The 24,191-nt window shown below is 27.7% G+C and overlaps 1 protein-coding gene across 1 annotated transcript; it reads right to left on the bottom strand.

The window, feature by feature from the left end:
• Window positions 1-282: 282 nt before the first annotated feature.
• LOC107453142 (inositol-tetrakisphosphate 1-kinase) lies at window positions 283-24,154 on the bottom strand. The gene is made up of 11 exons (XM_016069838.5): window positions 23,848-24,154; window positions 23,658-23,774; window positions 21,020-21,044; window positions 18,955-19,080; window positions 16,617-16,734; window positions 15,095-15,190; window positions 11,311-11,354; window positions 10,182-10,341; window positions 7,306-7,373; window positions 2,922-3,090; window positions 283-1,499 (listed from the first exon to the last, which is right to left on the bottom strand). The coding sequence occupies exons 2-11, from the start codon at window positions 23,747-23,749 to the stop codon at window positions 973-975; spliced, it is 1,425 nt and encodes a 474-aa protein (XP_015925324.1). The 5' UTR covers window positions 23,750-23,774; window positions 23,848-24,154; the 3' UTR covers window positions 283-972.
• Window positions 24,155-24,191: the final 37 nt, after the last annotated feature.

Below are 24,191 nucleotides of genomic sequence, written 5' to 3' on the forward strand. Positions count from 1 at the left end.
CAATATGCAAATATGTTAAACAAGTTAATATTACTTACATTTTTTCTTCAAACAAATTAATTTTTAGATTTTTTTTCAGTTTTAATTTTTTTAAAAAGAGACATACAACGAGGAGAAAAAACTTAGCGCTCAGCTGTCAATTTAAGATCAATATTAAAAAAAAAAAAAAAGGATAAAATACCTTAAATGTCTTTTTTTTGTTTAACAAAACTTTTGAGATAAAAATGTTTTAGCCTTTAAAAATAACTTTGCACACTGTATGTTCCACAGATCTAAACAAAATTCTCAAGAATTAACTTTTATTTCTGCTTAAAATTATATGTTATACATATATAGGAAAGATAAAACCTATATCTTATTCTTCTGCATCTAAAAGTTAAACAGAAAATCAACTGCAGGTTATATTTCCCACACAAAGATGTTTTAAATTAAAACTAAATATTATACCAGCTTATAAATAAAACTAATGCTAGGTATCTGAATCTGAAGAATACATTAGGCTCCCGACTATTCGGTCTTGTAAAAATTGAGAAATGATGGAATTGGTTGTTTGCAAAACTCATAGAGGAGGAAAAAATGAGGAACACAAAAGCAGTGTACATTTTAACTCTTCCCATTCATTACTTTTCAAATTTATAACAACTTTTTACACGAAATAAACATTGACTATTTTTATATCAATCATTTACTTTAAAATGTGTAATAAGTGTTTTAGTTTTTATTATGTGAGAGAGGGGATAGAAAGTGAAACTTTGTGTTATCTGGCTAATTTGTTGTCCATTCTACCCTTTTGTCACATAAGAACAGATAGTCGAGAGTCTACTGTATTTAGAAAATAGTACATCTCTCACGATAAATATAACAGATATTTCAGAAACATGTATACAATACAACATGTTAAAGCTCGTTTAATCAAACTAGCAAATACAATTCAAAGATGAAATATTTAAACAGAAGTGCACACAATTGCACTTATTTACCATAATAGATACTATCGATCAATTGATCAGACTCACTAACAATAGCACAATTATGAATGGTATTTTTGGAATGTTGGTGTTTTATTGCTCTACAACGAGCCTCCGATTTCTTTTCGTCACATGAATCTGACGTTTCTATTCCAGAATCATCTTGGGCCCCGTTGTGTTTCTGAATCATTGTGAATTCATTGTTAGGTTTGCTAAACAAAACAGTTTGATCACCTGCGAATTTATTCGTTGTAGACTTAGGCATATGATTAACAGAATTGCAACTACTGCCGGAAATTGGACAGCAGAAGCATTTTGGCATATGGATGTTATTAAAAGAGTTCTGGGCATGATTATCTTGCAAGTCAAAGCTGAATTTTTGATCTCGCTTCATAGCAATCACTGGTGAGGAAAGGCAATTGAGTAGGACTGGTTTAAAAGGCGGCTCAGGATCCCCAGTTAATCTGAATTGAATCTTTCTAACAACCAACTCACACAACAGGTCGTAGAAATTCTGAACCTCTGGATAGCCTGAAATATTTTTTCACATTTATGTTACATTATATAAGAAATTAAAAATATGATATAAGGGGATAAAAGAAATATAGATTAAGGAGACTGCGTATTATACATTGTACTACACATTGGGTCAGTTCTCGAATATCTGAGAAACGGAGCTTTTGAAGCCCGCTCCAACTGTTCAGACCATGCCATTCAAAAACAAACTGAAAACTTACATCAGTTTTTATATTAAGAGAAGAGTGGAGATATTCTTTCCTTATCTTTTATAAATAAATGATTTTGAGTAGAATTCAAATGCTTTGAAAACAAATTCCTCATTTTAATACTAAATATTTAACAACGCTGCACTGGCAATATTTCTCTCTTTTTTTTTTTATCAAAAATACAAAAAAACATTTCATATAAATTTGAGATTTAAACTTTTTATTCTAGTTTAATCATCTGAAAGAAATATATAAAAGAATTATTATCAAATAAAGATATACGCCACATGAAAATTATGAATTGCATTAATCAAAAAATCAACAGTAAAAAGATTAACAACCATTAAACTCCTAAAAAGTTGACAATATTTGGTGTGGGCTCCGAAAGCTTTGTATCACAGAACAGACTCAATATTTATGTTACTTAAATAAAGAAAAAAATATATCAGAAAACAGCCATCGTGTACACCAAACCCTGTTTAGGTTCAACCTTCTTTATGTGTAGCAATCAAAAAGGCTCCAAATGCACAATTTGAGTCTATGAAATTAATCAAAATTTTATGAACTAAGAGTCAAGCTTATTGATTTTGAGGATGTTATGAGCTTTCTTACACAGTTTTGTGATTTTTCAACATGAGTGACTTAAAATAAATCATTGAAAACCTATGGTTATATAATGAACAATAGAATGTAAAAGCTGGATTGTTGTATTAGAAACTAATTTCAAACACACTTGGATCTCACACCTGTATGCATTTATAATGCTAAGCATTAAGTAAAATTATACTGTATATTTTTCCTATTACTTAAAATTTAATTTTTCCTTTTAATATACATGTAATTCTTTTTAATAATTTTTTTTGAATATATCAATTGAATTAAGCATGAAGATTAAAGGCTGATACTAAACTTCAAGAAAATAATATGATACTTTTTTAACACATTATGAGCTTTGACAACATTTGTAGTATTGGTGAGCTCATAATTTAAAAATAAAGATTATAGAAATAAATATTTAAATAAAATTTTTCCACAAAATATATTTATTTTTTAAAGCAGTTCAAGCAGCTATTTTGAGCTTTTCAAATTAAATTGCGATTGTGTTGTAAATTAAAATCAATCAAGCTCTGCTATCAATTCAAGCAAAATTTTTTAAGCTATTTTTTGCTTTAAAAACATTAAACAATTGCTTAAATAATTTGAAAATATTAGACATAAAATATTATACCTGGAAATACATTAATGTCTACAATAGCATATCGACCACCTTTGTTATCAACAATGACATCTATATTCAGAAGATTTAAGCCAATAATGTCATGAAGGATTTCAACAATTTTATCCATAGCTTCTTTTTCAGGAAATACAGCTGGTGAATATGGTTCATTAGCATCCAACTGTGAAATGATAAAAATATTTAAAAATTAAAAGGGAATTCACAAGGCATAATTAAAATTTTAAATTAGAAAAGTAGAGTCTTATTTAAAATAAGACACTGAAATTAATAAAATGTTTGGATTAGAAACCATTAGCGTATATCAGTGGTTACCAACTGGCGGCCCGCAAAGCCTTTTTTGTGGCCCGTGAACTAAAATATATTAGTTGTCATTTTTTGTAAAAAATCTATATGGGTTTAAAGTACTTTTCTGTCATTGAAAAAAAAATTTTTTTTTCTTCATTTCTGTGAAATTTAACATACCAATGGTACAAAAAAATTTTTTTCTCAAGTTTTGCATCCAAGAAAATATTTATTCAAATACAAAATTAATCCTGCATATTGCTTAAAAATATACTTCTTATTTTAATTTGTAATTCAATACGCTTGTTTTGTACAACTTGATAAAAATCTGACGGTAATATTTAATGTTCCTTCAAACAGAAAAAAGTCCTATATAAAATTTTGACCCGCCATTTGACCGATGTTTTAATTGTGGCCCACGGCCATATGTAAGTTGAAAACCCCTGGCCTATATAATCATTAATATTTAATGAAAATGGCTAGAACTAAAGCACTTATAATTATTTCTAATTATTCATTTAAATATTTTTTACGTTCAAAAATATCTAAAAATACATGAAAAACAGTAAATCAGCATGAAAATAATTATGTAATGATTAATCACCAACTAATTTATCTTCTTTAGCTGATCATGATTAATTAAATATTAATTAAAAGGCTGTAAGACTGAATTTTTAAGACTTGTATCTAATTTCTTAGATGAGTGTTTTAAAAATTTTAGTTAATATTAAAATGATTGAAAAATTTATATTCAACTTTAATTTATAGTTAACTTATTTTAAAGGTTTTCAAAAATAACTTTATAAAGTTTCCATAAACAGGGTATCTGCTACATTTTAGATTTTCAAATTCATGACTTTTCATGATTTTCCATGACTAATTCCAAGAATTTTTCATGACTTAATGAAGTTACTATTTTCTCCGACAAAAACGCAACAATGCATTTAAAAAAGCATTATAATAACATAATAAAAGGCATAACCAAAACTATACTCTGCATCTTCATATTTATAGATTTTAAATTTAAAAAACAGAGTAAAGAAAGAATTGAAACAATAAAATAGCTAGAAAAAAATGCAAAAGCAAATAATTTTTTTTCTGTAGAATTATATTCTAAAGATACTTTTCTTGTTCATCTGAAAGGAAAGAAATACTCCTAATTTTTCTGTTCTCATTTAGGAATTAAAAAAAAATTTGCAATGACTGGTTTGCTTCAACTAGAATTTTAAATTGATAAAATTAAATAAAATAAATAATAAGAATTTTTAAATGACAGAATGTTTATTATGTAGAAATGTTGTTATGGTTGTTATGTAGAAATGGTTGTTATGTAGAAATTATGTTTTTTCTTTCATTTTTTGAAAGAACACCATAATTTTTAAAGAACATGATAAAATCATTTTATATTCTAATAAAATATGCCTGAGTGGTGATTTTGTTAGGAATTCAGATGTTTGGAACAGGATGAAATTGGGGGGGGGGATTCCATTTTAAAAATTAGATTTTTCGGAGACCAGTGGTGCAAGTGGCAAAACATGGTTTTGGAGCATCTTTCGAGCAACACAAAAGCAATTTTGGAGCAGCGAAACAAAGATTTGGAGCATATTTAATAAAAAGAATTAAAACAAGAGTTTTCAATTTTGTTCATTAATGGCATATCTTATTTTTTTCTCTTTTTAAAGGTCCCTGCATAAACAAATTAAGTTTCTTTTTGGTAGCTTCCAATTCTGTTAAATATTCTGCTATGCTCGACTTAGCCTCAGATAAGAGGATCTGTCCGCTTTCTATAAACATGTCTTTATTATTTAACCCATCTTCAATATTTTTTTATCAGTGGCTAAGAGATCTTGAGAAGCCTTCAATTTTTTTAGCAAATCAATTTCAGCAACTTTTAATCTGCTTTCCTCAGTTTCAGTGTTTTCACATTCTTTTTTCACAACCTCTAATCAAGCAGAATAATTTTTAAATGCTGCACGAGTTCCTTTAATCATATCTTTGTCAACTTTAAAGTTATTTAAATCCCCAGTGACACAACTTGTCTCAAATCATTAACACTATGCAAATTTAAACTTGCCCTATTGTCAAGTAGCTTTTTATTCACACATATGAACAAACCTAAAACCTCTCTAGTACTAAAACCTCTTTCAACATCGGCATTCCCATGTGGTATGCACAAAAGAGCTTTGTTATAAGAGAATATTTGATATTTCCCAAATTATATTTCTTCACAAAATAGTTTTTCCAAAACACATCAATTGGTGCATATTCATTTGAGTCACAAGAATAACCTTCTGGTTCTACACGTAACAGTAACAAACATGCCTCTTCAGGTTTTATAATGAATGGGGTTACTGTTGCCAGATATCTTATTACCTTAATAGAATTCCATTCTCATCACAGGATGCAACAATTTAAGATGGTATAGTAACCTATTTTCAAGAGGCAATGCTTTTAATAACTTTTTTGCACGTGCCATAGACCTGGCACCTAAATACATAGAATTTTTTACTGAAGAAGATAATGATGTCATCGTATTTGTGGTATCTAGTCCAACATCTATTAAATTTGAATTTTGCCAAATTTCTGCGTTTTTCACATCCAAAGATTTTAAGTCATTTCCTGTCAAACTAAGAAAAGCAGAACTCTTTTTAAAAAACGCCCTAACAATGCTTAAACTAGAGACACCATTTTATAATACAGCAAGTGAATCAATGGTGTCTCAGTTTGGAAAAAACCTAAACATTTATTTAATATAGGTGAAATATTACTTAAAAAAGAGCTTTTGGCAAAAGCAATTTAAATAAATTCAATATTGAGTGGCTCATACTATTTTTTAAATTAATAATTACTTTATTTAATTCTGTAAAAGGTAATTTAAAACCCTAATTAATTTAACTATTACTTAACGTTATTGAGTATATTTTTCTTAAAATTTAAAAAAATGTTATTTGTAATAGTATATTCAATAAAACATTAACAAGATTAATATTGATCATACGGAATTTATAAAAATATGTAAAGAATTAAGCAAACTTTAATAAATTTATATTACAAATGTAAATTAGTGAATGACCCCTAATTTTTTTTAAATTAAAATTGGTTACCCAGTACAGTATTTCATTAATGAAATGATAAAAAAAATAATTTTTAAATGCAAATTCAGTGAGTATTGAAGCTATAATAAAATGCAATAAGAGTAAAAAAAAATATTAGTAAAAAAAAGTAATAAATGTTTAAAAACAATATGCAATTAGTGGATGGTCCCTCAGAAAAAAAAATTACACTTATGAAACTTAATTAATTTTTATCTTTATTAAATTAAATGAATAAAAGGGAGATGGAAATTTTGAGGTTATGAAGCTTTTTGATTCTTGACTGCTCTGAGGATCAACATGAAAATTTGTACTTAGTGAATGGTCCCCAAGTTAATTCCAAGATCATGAGTACTATTCTATAAATAGAATAGAGCAAGAAGGCCATAAGCTTGCCATTGACGAAGACGATGGCACTTCAATAACAATGAAATTAAACAAGAGAAATAAAATTTTCATTTGTTATTAAACTTTGGCAATGTTTAGTCGGTCCCCGAAAATTCCTGGGAAGTTTCGGTTCCATTTCAGAGAGTGGAAAATGAAACCTGAAATTTAGAATATCTTGTAAAATGAAGCAGAGTTGCACATGAGAGTGCAAGAATCCTTCCCACTGAATCCAGAGCAACCCATCACATAGCAGTAGCTTGGTTGCCGCAAAATTGTGACTTGGCGATACCCAGGGGAAAATATACCTTTTGGCTCAGATCGAGGCAATTTAAGCCTACTACTTCAATTTGGAGCATATAGGCCCAGGTTTCCACAATTGGCGCAGTACTTGCAACACTAGAATACCAAAATCCATGACTTTCCATGATTTTTTTCAAAAAAACAGCAAAAATCATGACTTTTCATGACAAATTTTGTTCAATACTGAAATTCATGACTTTCCATGATTTTTCATGACTTTCCAGGTGCGCGGATACCCTGCATAAAATATAAAAAGGAAGTAAATTTTAGAGTAAAGGAAAATGTAAGATGAAAAAAAAATTAGTTTCACAAACCTCTGTCAATTCACATGCTGAGTGCGGTTTAGATATATCATTACTATCAAAAAATATTGTCTTCTGATCTAAAATGGAAAAGGGGAAAGAAAAAAAAAATCCTTTTATTATATTTCTTACTTACAAGTTAAAAACAACTAGATTTAATAAAATTTATTAATTTTATTGTAGCCAAATAAAAGAAAAATTGGGAATAAATATGCTACATTGATTTTTCATATAGTACAAAGTCCCATTTCTGGACAATATTTAAAAATCAAAATAAACATAACTTTTTCCATTTTCAAAAAAAAAAAAAAGAGTATAGTAAAATGAAATTATTGTTTATTTCTTCTTTCAACTTCTCTGATAGCTAAACATTTATTCCGTCTCAATAAGTACATTACAAGATTTGGAAAAGACAGGAGCAGTTAAAGAAAAACGAACTTTCGGGAGAAGAATAAACTATGAATATTGGGGAAGCTAAATAATAGTGTTTGAAAAGAATATCAGAAGATGAGATTTGTCTCACTTTGAATTATAGATCTTTTCATTGTACTCAATTCTGTTCCTTGTTTTACTTTTATTTATTTTTTATTATTAAATCCGATTACTTTTGGAATTTTTGAATGGCTCGTTTTTTAATGTTATTGTTTAGTGTACTAATTCTTTACATTATAGAAGAAAAAAATGTAATTTCATTCACAAAAGAGAAAGTTCAAATCCCTGTCATCTCACTTTTATTTATTTTTCATAAATATATTTTATAATACTAAACATTCCTTAGTTCTTTAATTGTCATTCAACCTATAAGAAAACGTTGATTATCATTATCATCAATTCATTATTTTTTTCATTGAATAACTCAAAATTTGTTCACATGAAAGATCTATAACACAGAAAAAATCTATTTTCTGAATAATACAAAAAACTTGAAATACAATCATCCCTGAATTAGAATGTATAACTTTATGCAAAAAAAGCAACATTTATCTGTATTTTACCAACCACAATCATTAGATAGCTCTTATTGCATATTTATTGCAATTCCATCTTTGTTTATTAAGGCGCTTAAAAAATTATCAGGTTTACAAAAAAAATCATAAAACTGAATTGAATAAAAAATAATCATATAATTTATTTTGTAATAAACATTTTCTCATAAATTTTGTTCTGATTTAGAGCTCTTATCATGTGTCTTATAAAAACCCATAATTATATAGCTTTATAAGCATGAGTGCATTACTTATGGATTAATCTCATAATTATAAGATTATTACACAATGCATATGATAATTAATTCTTATAAGAATTATGATAAATAGTAAGAGAAATTTTGCTTACTTAAAATATAATAAAATAATTATTAAAATAGTACAATTGAATGAGGTTTAAAAACTCTTTCTTTATCTAATTATGATTTTAAGTCCAGATCTAACAAATGTAGAAATTAATTCAGAATATATTAAAGCACAAATGTATACATAAAAGCATTTTTTTATATTGAAAACCATTTCACATTAAGCTAATCAAAATAAATTAATAATATTATTAATCTGGTCATCAATATGTACAGATATGTAAAAGAATATAAAGAAATGTAAAGAATTAATTTATAAAGATATGTACAGAATTAAGCCAACTAAGAAAACTTTAATAAATTTATATTACAAATGCGAAACAGTGAATGGCCCCTAATAAATTTTTATTAAATTTTTAGTATTTTTTTAATGAAATGATAAAAAAAGAATTTAAATAATTTTAAAATTTAAATACAATGAGTATTGAACCTAAACATTTTTGTCAGAAGTAAATTCGTATATGGTCCCTACACTCATAATATTTAACAAATCTGAGATAGTTGAATTTTTCACTTCAATTGTTTTTACATCAAATCATTAATAAAGATGAATTAAAATTTCTTGGAATGACAAATTTGAATAACACAAGAGTTTTGACAGAATTTAAAATTGTGAAAGTCTTTCACTTCATATTTTGTTAAAATCTTGTCTCTAAATATTATTGAATTTTTTCATAAAACAGATTAAGAGCACCGAAAATTTTAAAAGTAATAATACAATAATAAAAGCAATAAATAAATAAAAAATAACAAAAAAAAAGTATTGGATGGTCCTTCAGATAAAAAATCTCAATTATCTTTATTAAATTAAATGAATAAAAGGGAGATGGAAATTATGAGGATTTTGGTACTGATCTATAAATAGAAGAGTGCTAAAAGGCAACTTGCTTGCCAGTGATGAAGACGATGACGCTCCACCAATGATCAAAGTAACAAGAGAAATCAAATTTTCCTTTGCTAATTAAGAGAATCAAATTTGACAAGGCTTAACTGGTCCCCTGCAAAAATTCTAAAGATTTTTCAAATCGATTTCTGAGGGCGAAAAATGAAGCCTGAAATTGAAAATCTCTTGCAAAATGCAGTGAAGTTGCACATGAGGGTGTAAGAATCCTTCCCACTGAATCTAGCTCAGTATACACACATGTGAACCCGCAAATATTTCATCAAAGATGTAAAATGATTGGCACCTTCATATGCTACGCAACGACGGTACGTAGAAATGGATTGTGGTTGAATGAAGCATGAAAACACTGAATAGAACAATATGTATACCATGCTATTTGCATAATTTGTGGCAAAAATCGACACGGTAAAGAAAGATCTCATTTTGGAAATGGCAAAATTAAGCAATTTTTAAAAATATCCAATAAAAAAATACTCCTCAAGGTTTTCTAAAAAACGAAAATAAGCACCTTTAAGCACTTTTCAAAAACACTATGCACCCTGTTGCATGAAGTAAATGAAAACAATATAAAAATATAAGTGCTAAAAAAGTTTTAATTACAAAAAAATTAATAAGTAGAAAAATTACACTTACCACTAGCATACAAATTTTTCAGTGAAGGTCTTTCAATTATGAAATATTTATCACCAATAATTAGCAGTTTATAAAGGACAGCATTATGATTGATTATCTTTTGCACAACACAAGGAGGGGAGATATCCTTCAAACCTTCTTTGTTAAAGATAAGACTCATCTAAAAAAAATGAAGAGACATGAAGTACACAGTTTCAGCATTGATTAAAAAAACAAAAATGAAATATTTTAATTATAAATTAAATATTCTTCAATTATATCTTATGTTTATCACATTCAAATCAAAAATATTTTGTGAAATCAAGGATCAATGAAAGTTTCATTTTGTTAAAAGAGGTTTTTTTAATAACAGCATAGAAAATGCGAAGGGAATTCTTTTTTTCTTATGATGAAGAAAAATTTTGACTCTTTAATGCAACCTTTCATTAATTTATTGTATTAACGATATTGCATTTGTAATATTCATATTTGTATATAAATTATCACACTTATATTAGTCTTTGTGTGTAATCGTAAAAATCACAGCAATAATTGCAAATCATATAAATCACAAGTAATCGTACTTATCTTTCTTTAAACTAATGAGCTTTACAAAAATAACAGAAATAATGGCGATGATTAATTCAAGCTAAAAAAAAATTAATCTAAATATCCAGTCACGAAAAAAGAAGACTTAATATTTAAATGATGGATGGTGCAAAATTGTTCGATTTAAGTTTGTATTAATTTTAATTTTCTAAGTCAGGAAATAATAATTAAAATAAATAGTAAAATACTAACAGACAATTAGATAATTAGATTGAAACATTTCTCATTGAGAATAAATAAATAAATAATGCAGTTTCAATTCATGGTTAAGATTAAGATTTACTGTTGCAAACACGTTAATAATGTTTAAAAAAAACTTTAAAAAAAAAAAAAAAAAAAAAAAAAAAACAGCTAGATATTTACTTCAAAAAGATTAACTACATAATAATTTTTTCATTTAAAAAAACTCAAATCGATAGGAGCATTATTTTTTTTAATTAAGTTTGAGTTTAATGTATTTATTATTAAGTATTCTGATGTTTATTAAGATGAATTAGTTTGCAAATACTAACTAATAAACAAATTTATAAAAGATTCATACCTGATGGGAAATAGGTGCACCATGAGCTAATGTAGGTTTACATACTGAAATAGAATGAAATTTTAATTTATTTTACATCATCTATTTAAAATGTAAATTATTTTTAATAAAATATATTAGTGTTGTTAAGTTTGATAATTAACACCAAAGAGTTTAAAGAAGAATTTTAAGAAATTGCGAAAATATATTCTAACTAAACTAATATATTTTTACTTGACTAATATGACAATTATTACAGACTATATACTAAAATTTACATTGTCTAGCAGCACTAAGAATACTATAACAGTAGCTTTACTAGAAAATAAGTAGGGAAAATAAAGAAATATTTTTGTACAAGCACAAATTTAGTTTTTCTCAACTTTCTTTTTACAGAAATTACCTTTGTTATGCCTTTTCGTCACCTTCAATACTGTTTAATTTAAACCATTGGTTCTCAACGGGGGCGATACCGCCCCCCTGGGGGCGGTGGGAGTATGCTGAGGGGCGGTGAACTTGTTTAAGGGCGATAGGGGGGCGTTGGATATGTTTTGGGAGGTAGGGGGCGATGAGCATGTTTTGTCATTCAAATTAAATTTTAAAACTTACAAATAAAATTATTGAATTAAGATTTATTTGATAAATAAAATTAATCTAAAATTAATATTAAAGAAAAAAAGATTAAATTAATATAATAAATAAGGATTATCCGATACACCGTTGTACCAGCTATAAAACAAACTTAAAAGACACCTATTCTTCGATCCAAACCAACACAGCTCAGCGCATGAGTCAGTAGTTTTTGCCTCTGATTCATTCAAGCCATTTGGTGGAAATTGAAGTGCATGCGCTTTCAGTATGAATGTTTGACTGGACCCGTGTTTCTTAAGCTTCCTTGCGGTTTTTTGCCCAGTTTTGATTAGTCTCATAGTTTATTTGGCCAGGTACGTGCGCGAATTAGTTCTTTATCATAAATTATTTATTAATTTTGAGAAATAGTTGATTTTCTTTCATCGTCTGCATTTTGCTTACACTAACAATGTCGATTGACAAAAAGAAGTGTCATCAATACAGTGCCACGTGCTTGAAGTTGGGATTTGTACAATCACTGTTGAACTCTCAATTACCCATGTGTTTACTTTGTAATAAAGTTTTATCTAATGAGGTAATGAAATCATACCGTTAGCAGCAGCATTTGCAAAAAACTTATCCTGACAAACAAAATATAGATTTGTCACTTTTCTCAAACACATCTTGTTTCACGTTTCTGAAGGCATCTTCGGTCTCAGGGTTACTAGCAACCTCATCACAAAAATGAGATGATGGATTGATAGCTTCTTATAATATATCAAAATTTATAGCTAAATGTGGGAAAGCTCATACCATCGAAGTAGAGTTGATACTGCTGGTTATCAAGGAAGTTTAAGTAACTGTTTTACACCAGCCAGCCGCATCCAATGCAATAAAAAAACATCCCATAAACGACGATTCAGTACGGTGACAAAATGATGAGATGGCCGAAGACGTTCAAATTTCTTCCAGAAAATTTTTGATATCCAACGAATTTTTCCTTTAATTTGATGAATCAACCTTGCCAGGTAATGTAGGCATAGGTCCGGTTTGTAAAGGTAGGAAACATTATTCAAGATATGCTTTTTGCAAGAAGCTTGATCATATAGATATCAAAGGTATATCTATTTTTAATACTGTCGAAGATTATTTTAAAGAGAAAAACATTCCTCTTGCGAATATTATGTCCATTGCCACTGATAGGCTCCTGCAATGGTGGGTTGACATCGTGAGTTTATTGTCCTTTTGGACAGGGTGGTACCAGATATTTTAACTGTTCACTGCGTGATTGACAGACAGCATTTAGTAGGAAAAAATCTCAGTGACCGTTTACATCAATCATTGCAATATGCCATATCTGCTGTGAACAAAATTCACAGTAATGCTGTCTATGATTGATTATCCAGACGCTTGCTACTATAAACCGAGATTCACTGGCTTTCCAAAAGCTTCTGTCTCAATAGGTATTGGAATCTTTTCGACTCTGTGCTTGAGTTCCTCGAAAACAGAAATGTAGCTCTGAGAGACAGATTGCTAGAATTTATGAAAGACTTTGGCTGATTTATCTGTAAAATTTAGTGGCGGTTAATTTAAAATTTCAAGGCAACGAACTCAATTTGATCCCTACAAAATCAGTTATTTCAGCCTTTCTAAAAAAACTCATTTTGTGGAAGCAGAATTTTGGTTGGAAAGAGTTCAGCCAAGCAGGTGAAATTCTCTCTGATGACGCATAAGAATATTGTCAACACCTTGACTCTTGGCACATGGACTTTTCTGACCCTTTTAAAGACGTTTTGTTCTCTAGAAGTCCCTCAATGGACTTTTGAGTTTTGAACCCTTTTGTAAATATTGAAACAGCAGAGGTTCAGATTTACGAGGAATTGGTCGAATTTTTAACTAATAAAACTTTAAAATGGTGATCGTGTCACAGAATTTTTGCTAAAAGGTAACATCAGTCGTCTCTATCCTGGACTGTAGACAATCGTTAAATTTTTTTAAAAATTGTCTTCCCTGCCTCCTAATTTGTTGAACGGGGATTCAGTACTGTTACGGATCTTGTCACAAAAAGGAGAAATCGACTTGAAATTGTGCAACGAGGGTATTTGCGTCTTCATCTCACTAAAAGTATTAAACCGAGTGTTAAGGAATTACTGTCTGAACCATTAAGTACAATCATCCCACTAACATAGTTACTTGAATGTTTCGTTAATATTACTTTTTAGTGGAAAAAATTATTTTGGGTGTTTTTTTAATTATCTAATTAAGAATAAATTATTATTTTTAACTATAGGTTTCTTTGTTGTATTTTTTTTCTTCATTAAACATATTTATTTTGATCATAACAAATAGACTGTGATTACCTGCCGTGAGAAAATTATCTAGTTAATTTATTCTTTTTTTAAAAACCAAACAAATTTAAAGCGTAAAAATATTGCTTAAAAATTTTGTCTTTCATAACACAGCACACGTCCCTCCGTTCCCATGCTCTAGTCTAAATAACAAAGGGGGGCGTTGAAATGTTTTTTGCTCCTTGAGGGGGCGGCAACATTAAAAAGGTTGAGAACCTATGATTTAAGCATAGACAATCTGTATGCAACTTATACTTGTGAAAAACTGTCAGTTGTGGAAATGATTCATTATTTTCAAATAATTAGCAAAAGCTTTAAAAATGATAATTTCCTGTTTAAATGGACCACACAAACTTTAGCTAATGTCTATTATTACACAAGTGAAAAATGAAAAAGTAAATACATTTTCAAACCATCAGGACATTTTAGTAAAATGAGAAAAACAACAAAAAATTATTTCGCAATTAAGTAAAAAAATAATTGAAATTGATCATACAAAATGGATTATACTAATAATAGTATACTAGGAATTATTTGATAAAATTTTTTTGACTGATGGATTTTTGAGACAAAAAGTTGAGAAGAAAATGCATGACACTGATTAGTTTAACCAGGTGGACAAAAATTATGCATTCCTAAAAGAATGTAAAAAAAAATTAAGAACACAATGCATAATTTATAAAAAAATAACAAAATTCCATTTCAGAAATAAAACACTTCAATATTAGAATTTTTAATCATATTGTGCGAGAGTATAATAACAATAAACACTATGAGAGGTTCCAAAAAAAAATGAATATTATAGCATCACAATTATAATAGCGTAATAATTGAGAAACAACATAAAATATTCTTTCATTTAATAAAGTTTGAGAAGAATACCTTACCTATAGGAAAATCAACACCAGCTGCCTTCATTTTCTCCAAATTTACAGAAACATTTTTGGTAGTCAACTCAACAAATGGTGGAATAAAAACAAATTCTAAAGAGAGAAAAATACATCTCTTTTATAATGACATTAGAATAGTTGACATTTTATTCACTTACTAGGAGGCTTCGCCCCCTGCTTGCCAACCCCCCGAACTGCTTTCGCAGTTCATTTCGGATTGCTTCGCAATCCGATACTCGCTTTACTCGCTCATTGGATACGTTCTTAACGTCTAGCTTTTGTATACTTTTTTGAACACTGAAGTTCAGAAAACTTTTCACTGTAGAAAATTCTAAACCTGTACATTTCAATATTAATTTGAAATTGCAAACAGTTCACATATTTTTCTTAATCACACTATTCTAAATTTCAGTTGCTGAGAAAAGTAACTGTTGTAAGTTTTGTTTTAAATTCTTTCCCACAAAAGGGCTAAAGCCATGTGTTGTAAAACAATATGAAATAGTAGTCTGCCACTGAACGCCGGATGTAAAGCATCGGCTTCGCTAAAGATAATTTTGTATTTTTAAGTCTCTGAATGGCGACACCCTAATATGGAATTTGTAAAATAAATGTATATATTTTTGATTATTGATGAAGCCCATCATTTTGCGTTTTCATCAGTGTTCAGAAGCAGAACAACTGTAAGTTCTTTATTTTATCACAAAAATATAAAATGTATAAAAAACAAAGAGTAAGAAAATGAGTATAGTCATAGAAAAAGTTAAAATTATAATATAGTATTTATCAGTTAAAATAAAACTTTTTGTTTAAGTCATTGTTAACAATTCAAATTTCTCCGAAGCAATTCTAAACCTTAATTTTGGTCACTATGTGCTCTTGCGCGCCGAAGCCTATCAATTAAACCATATTAGCGTTTTATATAACATGGATTAGCCATATGATGCTCACTACGTGCTCTTGCGCGCCGAATCCAATCAATTAAAAATGAAAACTGTTGCCAGCGCGAGAAAAGAAATATCATCGGTTTTATTGATACATACATACGTACGTATTAGCGTTTTATATAATATAGATTTTTTACAGATAAGCAGCTACTAATGGTAATTTTATGCTAGATATCCAATTAATTTTTTAGCAATAACAAAAGAAGCATTTGCCCCCAACTTTTAATTTTTAAAAGATTTCAATTTAAAGATCAATTTTACACTTTATTCAGGATTGTACCTTGCTAATTCAGTAAATTTTTACACAAAAGTTTCAGCTTTTATACTGTGAAAGTGTCCATATAATGTATTTAATTTAAAACTTAAGGCTGCATTTATCTGATGAGCAAAGTGCAGTTTGCAATAAACAGATTGATAAGCACAACATAAAATAAGTTCATTTATTGAATGAAATTCTTATTAACAATTAAACATTTTCAAGAAGAAAAATTAGCAATGTTAAATGTAAGCAAAAAAAAAAAAAAAAAATCACAAGAGATTTTAGTTTGCTCAATTATAATGGGGAAAAAAATTACCTTTCTGGCAAAGTTCACTTTCTGCAACCAATTTATATTGTTTGTAACGATCAAGCAGCTTTCTGACATTGGCCAAAATATCAATCACTATTAGATTTGGATGATTATCAACATAGTCCTAAAACAAATATAAAAGCTAGAGTACTAAATTCTAATCAAAACAAATAAAAATTTTAATCAGGGTTCCCTCTCAATTTCAGAAAGAAAAAAATTTCCTGACTTTTCCAGGCATATCAGGTAAATTTCAATGAAAATCAATACCATATTTTATCTATGCTAGGAAATTTTTCATCAGAAAATTTTGATTCTTTTATTTGTAATACCAAGTATTAGAATTTCACTGTAAAATAAATATTATATGAGGAAGGAAGCATTTCAGTTTGACTAAAATGTGCAACTTTTACAATAAACAATTGTAATAAATGTTAGAATTATTTAACTCAAATCTCAACAACTGAGTATTGTTACTGGCTATTTTAAGACTGTTTTTTTTTTCAGGTATAATGAAGAAATTTTCAGGTTCTTGTAAAAAAGTTGCAACTTTCCCTGACCGTTCCGTGATTTTTGGAGTTGAAATAAAATTCCCTGACAATTCCAGGCTTTCCCTATTCTCCCTGACCCGTGGGAACCCTGCTTAATTCAAAATATATTATAAACACAATAATTTTAAGCTATTTATGTGCTCTTTACTTTGTTGGCTTATTTAATTGTAAAAATCGTAAACAATTGACTAGTTACTATCAGAAACAAAATGGCTCCTCAGACAATTTTTAAGAGAAATATTCTTTTTAACTCATTTAAAACAGACAGAGTAAAATTACAACAGTAATAACTGATTTTAATGTCCACTATTTACTATTTTAGTACATAATTTCCTTGATTTTTTCTATTGTCTGTCAGATCCCAAGTGATTAGTTACTTGTCTTGAATTTTAGATTTTCTTTTATTAAATTGTCATTCACAAAATTTATCCCTCAAAATTGGTTTTTATAATCAGTTTTAAATGAAATTATAATGTATATCACGAAATTATAATGTATCATTTCTATTTTAACTTTAGTGCAGACTATCCATAGAAATCCATCACGAGGTTAGAAAAATTTTCTAAAGTTAGAGACTTTTCAATTCTTGATAAAACATTTGCATATATTTTGGCACTCTAACCAATGCAACATTTATAAGTGCCTGGATCTTTCAAAAACCTTTGAATATTGTATTATGTCATAAGTTTGATTTTTATTTAACAAGAAAAAGTGTTTGTGGTGTCAAATATATTCAATGATAGATGCATATTATAAAGCCCTGATATATGTAAGTTTTAGCATTTAAATTAACATTTTATGCATATTTTTATCGTTATTAAATATCTTTCAAGAAAACATATATGCATAAGTAAAATACATGAAAAAACTGCGATGGCACATTGATTAGGCCACTGAGCTGCCACCATGAAGGACGAAAATTCTATTCCTGATTGAAGCTAGAACCCCACGTAGCTCTTAATCTTTGGGAACCAGTTAGTATGAAAAATAAAAGCAACAGGTGTGCAATATAGACCATGTTGCCACCAACATGCTATTGGTCTCAAAATTATACTCAGTAACAGTCCTTGATTAACAACAGGAAATTAAAAGAGTAGTGCTTCACATTAAAGAGGGTTCCCACTCAATTTCAGTAAAAAAAAGTCCATGACTTTTCCAGGTATAACAACAGGTAAATTTTAATGAAAATTCATGCCATAGTTTATCTAAACCTTGCTATTTTTCATGAGAAAACTTTGATTTTTTATTTATTTTTAGTATTAAATATTTGATTTTGTGAGTAAAAACATAAGAATGAAAAGGGAAAACATGGAAAAGTTTCACTAAGAGGTGGAATTTTATAAAATAATTGTAATATATGTTAGAATCACTTAAATCGAATCGCAATTACTGATTACTGTTATTGACAATTCTAAGGCTGATCATTTTCCGGGTATGATATAGGAATTTTCCAGTTTTTTTTTTTTAAATTGCAACTTTTCCTAACTATTCCCTACTTTTCAGAGTCAAAATAAAATTCCCTTACAATTCTAGGTTTTCCCTGTTCTCTCTGACCCAGGGGAACCCTGTTTGAAATATAAAAAATACTTATTAATAACTGTTAAATTTATTGCTTATTTGCTTTCAGTTATAAAAGGCAATTAAACTTGGTGGACTAACTTCCAGGTTCTTAATCTATGACTTTAGGCAGTAACATAATCATAGAGGAATATTATATATATATTCAGAGTATTGTTGCTCGTTATTTCTTTTTCTTTTGAGATATAATTGTGAAACGTTTTGGGTCATAAACTTACCTGAAATGCTTTGCAAATCTGTTTTGATTCCTCATCTCCAGCATCAGCCTTCACAACTATGTCAGATATTTTGTGTACAATTGCATCAAAAGGTCCTTGCTCTTCCAAAGGTTTCCTTAAATCAATCTGAAATTGAAATGACAAATTTATCATACCATTTAATCATAAGTCTTTTCATAAATAAAATTTACAGGTCATTGCAATTTATGCATAGAAAAAAAAATTCAGGAGTGCAGTAAATTCTCAGAGCCTAATATTTCCCTAGAATAAAGTTTTATTGGTTTGAAATTTCCCTCAAAATCATAGTGTTTTTTTATAATAAAAATAGCTTTTTCAAAATAGTTTTAGAAATTAATGTTTGTATTTTGATTTTTGCTACAAAAAATATCTTTCAAGCATAAAAAAATATTTCATTTCACTTTACTCAATTCCAGTGTTTTCACTATAGCGCGAGAACGCGAGAATCTCGCATATTTTTTTCTTTTCTCGCATTAAAAAATGATTACCGCGAGAAATTCGCGCATTCTATAAATTAATTTCAAAATTCGCGAATTTCTCGCATTTTGGAAAAAGCTTCGAATTACGTCATTTAGAATAAAATCCGTTTCACATTTCTTCCTGGATCTTCATTATTTTCAACACTTGCCCCGTTATCTAGCTTCCCTCTTTACTAGCATTGTTCAGAACCTTTTCGAACAACAGAGCACAACCCCTCCGAACCACGGAACCACTTTCAGAACACATTTTTCTGCAATCACGTGTTTACTGTAGGTATGGTTTTTTCATGTAAGACGTTCAAATTTTTTTATGCACTAATGTAAGATGGACAAATACCTAGTAAAGGCAAAATTTTCTATGATGATGCAGCAAAAATATTCAATGCTTTAAAAAATAGAAGGCGTTAAAAATGTATTATAATAAAAGAAATTTTTTTTTCAAGTCTATTTGTATTTTTTCAGTTTTTAGAAATCTCACTTAACTTTCTGAAATCTCACCCTGTTTTTGAGAAAGGGTGAGAAATTCTCACCCATTTTTTTTCTATGATGAAAACACTGCTCAATTCTTGAATTAACTAGCACATATTAAAAATAACATAATTATAATTTGTAAACAGACACATTTTTTTTACAATAAAAAATTCCGAAGCTATCTTTTTTAAAAATTTAATTAGAGTAAAAATTTTTCCAGGCACTTCCTGAATCTCCCCCGAACCTTGCATGCATGATTGGGCATATACTGCACCCCTGTACTCGGGGTAATAGAAGTTTGTATGCAATTAAATCGTGATACCAAGAAAAAAAATCATTACGAAACAGAACAAAATTTAAACAATTTCAAATAAATTATACTGCTGCTAACTAAAAATATATTTATAAAATATGAGAGTAACATTAATAATCCTAATTTTAATAAAACTTTCAATACAGCAATATACTAAAATACCCTTATATACAGTTTAAATTAATTTTCAAAATTATAAATTTAATTACACTTAATAAAAAATTTTTTGTATTTATTTAAAAATATTTTATTTTAAGAATATCTAATCCAAAGATGAAACACATAGCAGTTAATGCAATGCATGTAACATAACTAATTTCTTCTGTAGTATAGTTTCCGGTACTCATTCTCGTGTTAAATGATTTATCATTAACAGGGGTCTGTCTAGGTTTTTCTGAGAGGTACCTATTTTGTGAAAATTTAGACATAATTTGTGAAAGATTAAAAATTATATTAAAAAATCAACACAAAAATATGGATTTATCGTTTCTTAAGGGATACAAAAATAAAATTTTAAGAAAAAGTATTTTGTGAAATTTCCTTAAATTGAATTTGTGAAACTACCGTTTTTCCTAAAGTTGAATTTGTGAAGGTACCGCTAAACGGTAGTAAATTCGGCCTGGACAGACCCCTGATTAATAAAAATACTGCAAAATTGAGAACAAAACCTTTTGACCATATAAAAGCTTAATTTTCTAGCAACGAAGTTTGCACCTTCACATTACAATTAACAGATCATATTCATCAAATAAAATAAACAAACTCAAAAATAATACCTACATACCTTGATTAATTCAAAACCAGCTGCCCTAAAAAATAATAATACATAATTATTTAAGAAATTAAATCATTGAATACTAGAATTATAATTAAACTATCAAAAATGGAATGTTTAAGTTAAAAGCAACACATGAAAAAGTAGATAACATTTTCTAATAAAAACTGATTTTAGAAAAATTTGATAAGGACAATACATGGAAATATGAAGATCTTTCTCAAATAAGTACTCGCGGTATAATATCAAAACTCTATGCTACTGTGCCAAGAATATCACTAAGATATTGAAAGGGGGAAAAAAATAATTGATTTTGACATATATATTTAAATTAGACAATTGATTACATATAAATTGCAGACAAAGAGTTATATTAACTATGAGACTCTTTTCATTTTTTCATGCAGACAAAACAATAAAAGTTTAAAATTAAAACCTTTGAAGTAAGAATTTTTTCTCCATCTTTTAACTTAATATAATTTACAGACAAAATCAAAATACAGTTGATGCTTGCTATAACAAGCCTGAGATGGACAAAAATGAACATTTTAAAGTGGGAATGTAATCACAAGTGCAAAAAAAATGCCATAAACATAACTCAGAGTGCTTAAAAAATATACTTCACTAATTTTAATAAAGCTATTCTTCATTTTAATAAAAATTTGGTAACTAACAGAAAAATTGGAAATAATCCAATTTATTTTCTATATTGATGGAAACATAAAAATACCCTTTAAAACACAATTTTATAGCTGAAAAATACATTAAAAAAATGTGCTGCTTTTCTAAAATAACATACATCAAAATAATCATGAAGACCATACTTTATTTAAAAAATAAACTAGTTACTGACATCTCAGGGGGGAAAATAAATAAATAAAATTTTCAAACAAGAGCAATTGATTGATTTATAAAGTCATTGTAACTTTTGAAAAGAAAGTTACACAGATTACAAATGAATGTAAATTACGACCACTTAGGAACAAAATTCATGTCATTCCTCCATCATTCAATGAGGATTCAAGATGTTTTAGTTTTATATTTATATAGTAACATAAATAAAAATGAAATTACATAAAAATGAAGAAAATAATGGTTTAAATAATATATATAAGTCTTTAAAATAGAACGGTAGCTGTAATGGTATGTTGTAGTTAAAGAACATGGACTATATATGGGTTATTTGTAATAGTTTTGAATGGAAATAAATTGTACTAAATATTCTAGCTTTTATTATAATTGCATCTTTTCATTTGGTATAAATGCTACCTGCAGCTTCTGTCATTCTTTTTTACAACAAAAAATTTAAGCTTTAACAGTATGGTTATTGATTAAAATTTTTTTTTTTTAAATAATTAGTTGATTAAAATCATTTTTCTTTTTCAATTATTTTATCAAAAATATATAAAATTAATACACATAAATAATAGCATGCTAATTTTGTTGGTTTTAAGAAATAAGAAATTAAAGAAAAATTATTTAACACACTAAACCCAATAATTTAAAAGTTATATATGCTTACAAATAAAAAATAAAGAACCATATAAATACACATCACTTAGTAATAATAGTAATAAAAAAAGTTTTTTTTTTATCTAACATTTTTTGTGGTATAATTACATTTTTAATAATTGATCACTCTTATTCAAATATAAATTTTGATAGTTAACCTACCATTAAGTTTATCAATAATTATATTTAATTCATAAACTAAGTTTGCTACCTTATGTTTTTAAAACAAATTTAGTTTTTCTATTAAAATATTATATTACGGAATATATTTATAATATTTAAAAAAAGAAAAAGAACGAAAGTTAAAAAAAAAGAAGGAAAAAAAATGCATAAACCAAAGATATTATCTGTTTTGTCAAGTTAATTTCAAAATAATTTTTTAAACCACTCTGATAATAAAATAATTTTTTTCTGAATATTCTCCATTTTTTTTTCAAATACATTCTAGTATTCTCTGCTGCTTCTAAGAAATTACTCTATAAAATTATTCCAATGTATTTTCAAAAATAGTTAATAGCAAAATAACTTAAATGAAATGCATATATCTGTATGGAATTTTCTATGACATAAAAATTTTCATTAAAAAATATATATATATATATTTAAATTGCTAAATTTGTATACACTGTTTTTGATAAATTATAATAATAATCAATATTTTTTTATTAATCAAAAACATTATTTTTAAAAAATATTACTTGCTTTAAATCATAATAAAATCAATGATTATGATCAATCAATCATGTCAGTAAATAATCAATATTTAAATCTAGTGATAGCTTAAACTGCTCATGCATTACAGTAACTAATGGTTAAAACTAAGCAAGATTTAAGTCAGCTGATTATTTAACCACGTAAAAAATCAAATGACAGTTTATTTGTATCACAATCTAGCCTAGCAATTTGATTATTGTGCCCCGCCTATAACATAAAAAAGGAAATTAAGTTTTGATAGTGGTCAGCAAACAGTGATGGAAAAATAATCCACAATAAAATGCTGACAGAAATTTCTGTTACGCTTTTATCATTATTATTCAAACATTTGTCCTGGACAAAATATAACTGCACTAAAAAAAAGCACTAAAATATTAATACAAAGTAGCATAATGTACCCCTTGTTTAATTAAAATCTTACCTAAATACATCTGCCATTTCTACCAAATTAAATTTCTTTCCCTTCTTTTCACTAAGCCAATAGCCAACACGGCCACATGGTACCGAACACATCTTGCTTATTAAATTAACGATTGAACTGCAAGAAAAGTATAACATCTAAATAATTTATAACAAAATAATAAATTAACAGATTAAAAAACTACACTTACACTGAAAAAGGTCGATCAAAAGAGTTTATTACTGCAAACGATTAAACATGCCAATAATTTCCACGCCCATCCGTTTCATATTACCGATTTAATGTCAGCTGGAAATGTAAGACGAAAAAAAATACGCTTGTATTATAAATGACAAGCAACCTCATTTATTTTTAACCTCCGTATTATTTTCTTAATTATAAATTAATTGCGAAATTTATAACTTGACAAACCAGATGTTCACAGTGAAGAGTGAATAATTGCGAACTATGTTACGAAACGGAAAAGAGCGGAAAAAATGAAAATAAACAAACATTTTGATTTTGTTGCCAAATTTCAAACTCTGTTTAATATTA

Source organism: Parasteatoda tepidariorum, chromosome 5 (assembly GCF_982258835.1).
Source record: "Parasteatoda tepidariorum strain Cologne lab strain chromosome 5, Ptep-v5.0, whole genome shotgun sequence".
In the NCBI taxonomy this organism is placed as follows: domain Eukaryota; kingdom Metazoa; phylum Arthropoda; class Arachnida; order Araneae; family Theridiidae; genus Parasteatoda; species Parasteatoda tepidariorum.

What these genes read in the sequence shown, in the direction of transcription:
- LOC107453142 (XM_016069838.5), bottom strand. Translation starts at nt 23,749, where the DNA reads ATGTGTTCGGTACCATGTGGCCGTGTTGGCTATTGGCTTAGTGAAAAG. An exon ending in GTGCACCTATTTCCCATCAG is followed by an intron (nt 10,342 to 11,310) that starts GTATGAATCTTT and finishes CATTTTTTTTAG; the next exon opens with ATGAGTCTTATCTTTAACAA. An exon ending in GAAAAATTTGTATGCTAGTG is followed by an intron (nt 7,374 to 10,181) that starts GTAAGTGTAATT and finishes TTTCCATTTTAG; the next exon opens with ATCAGAAGACAATATTTTTT.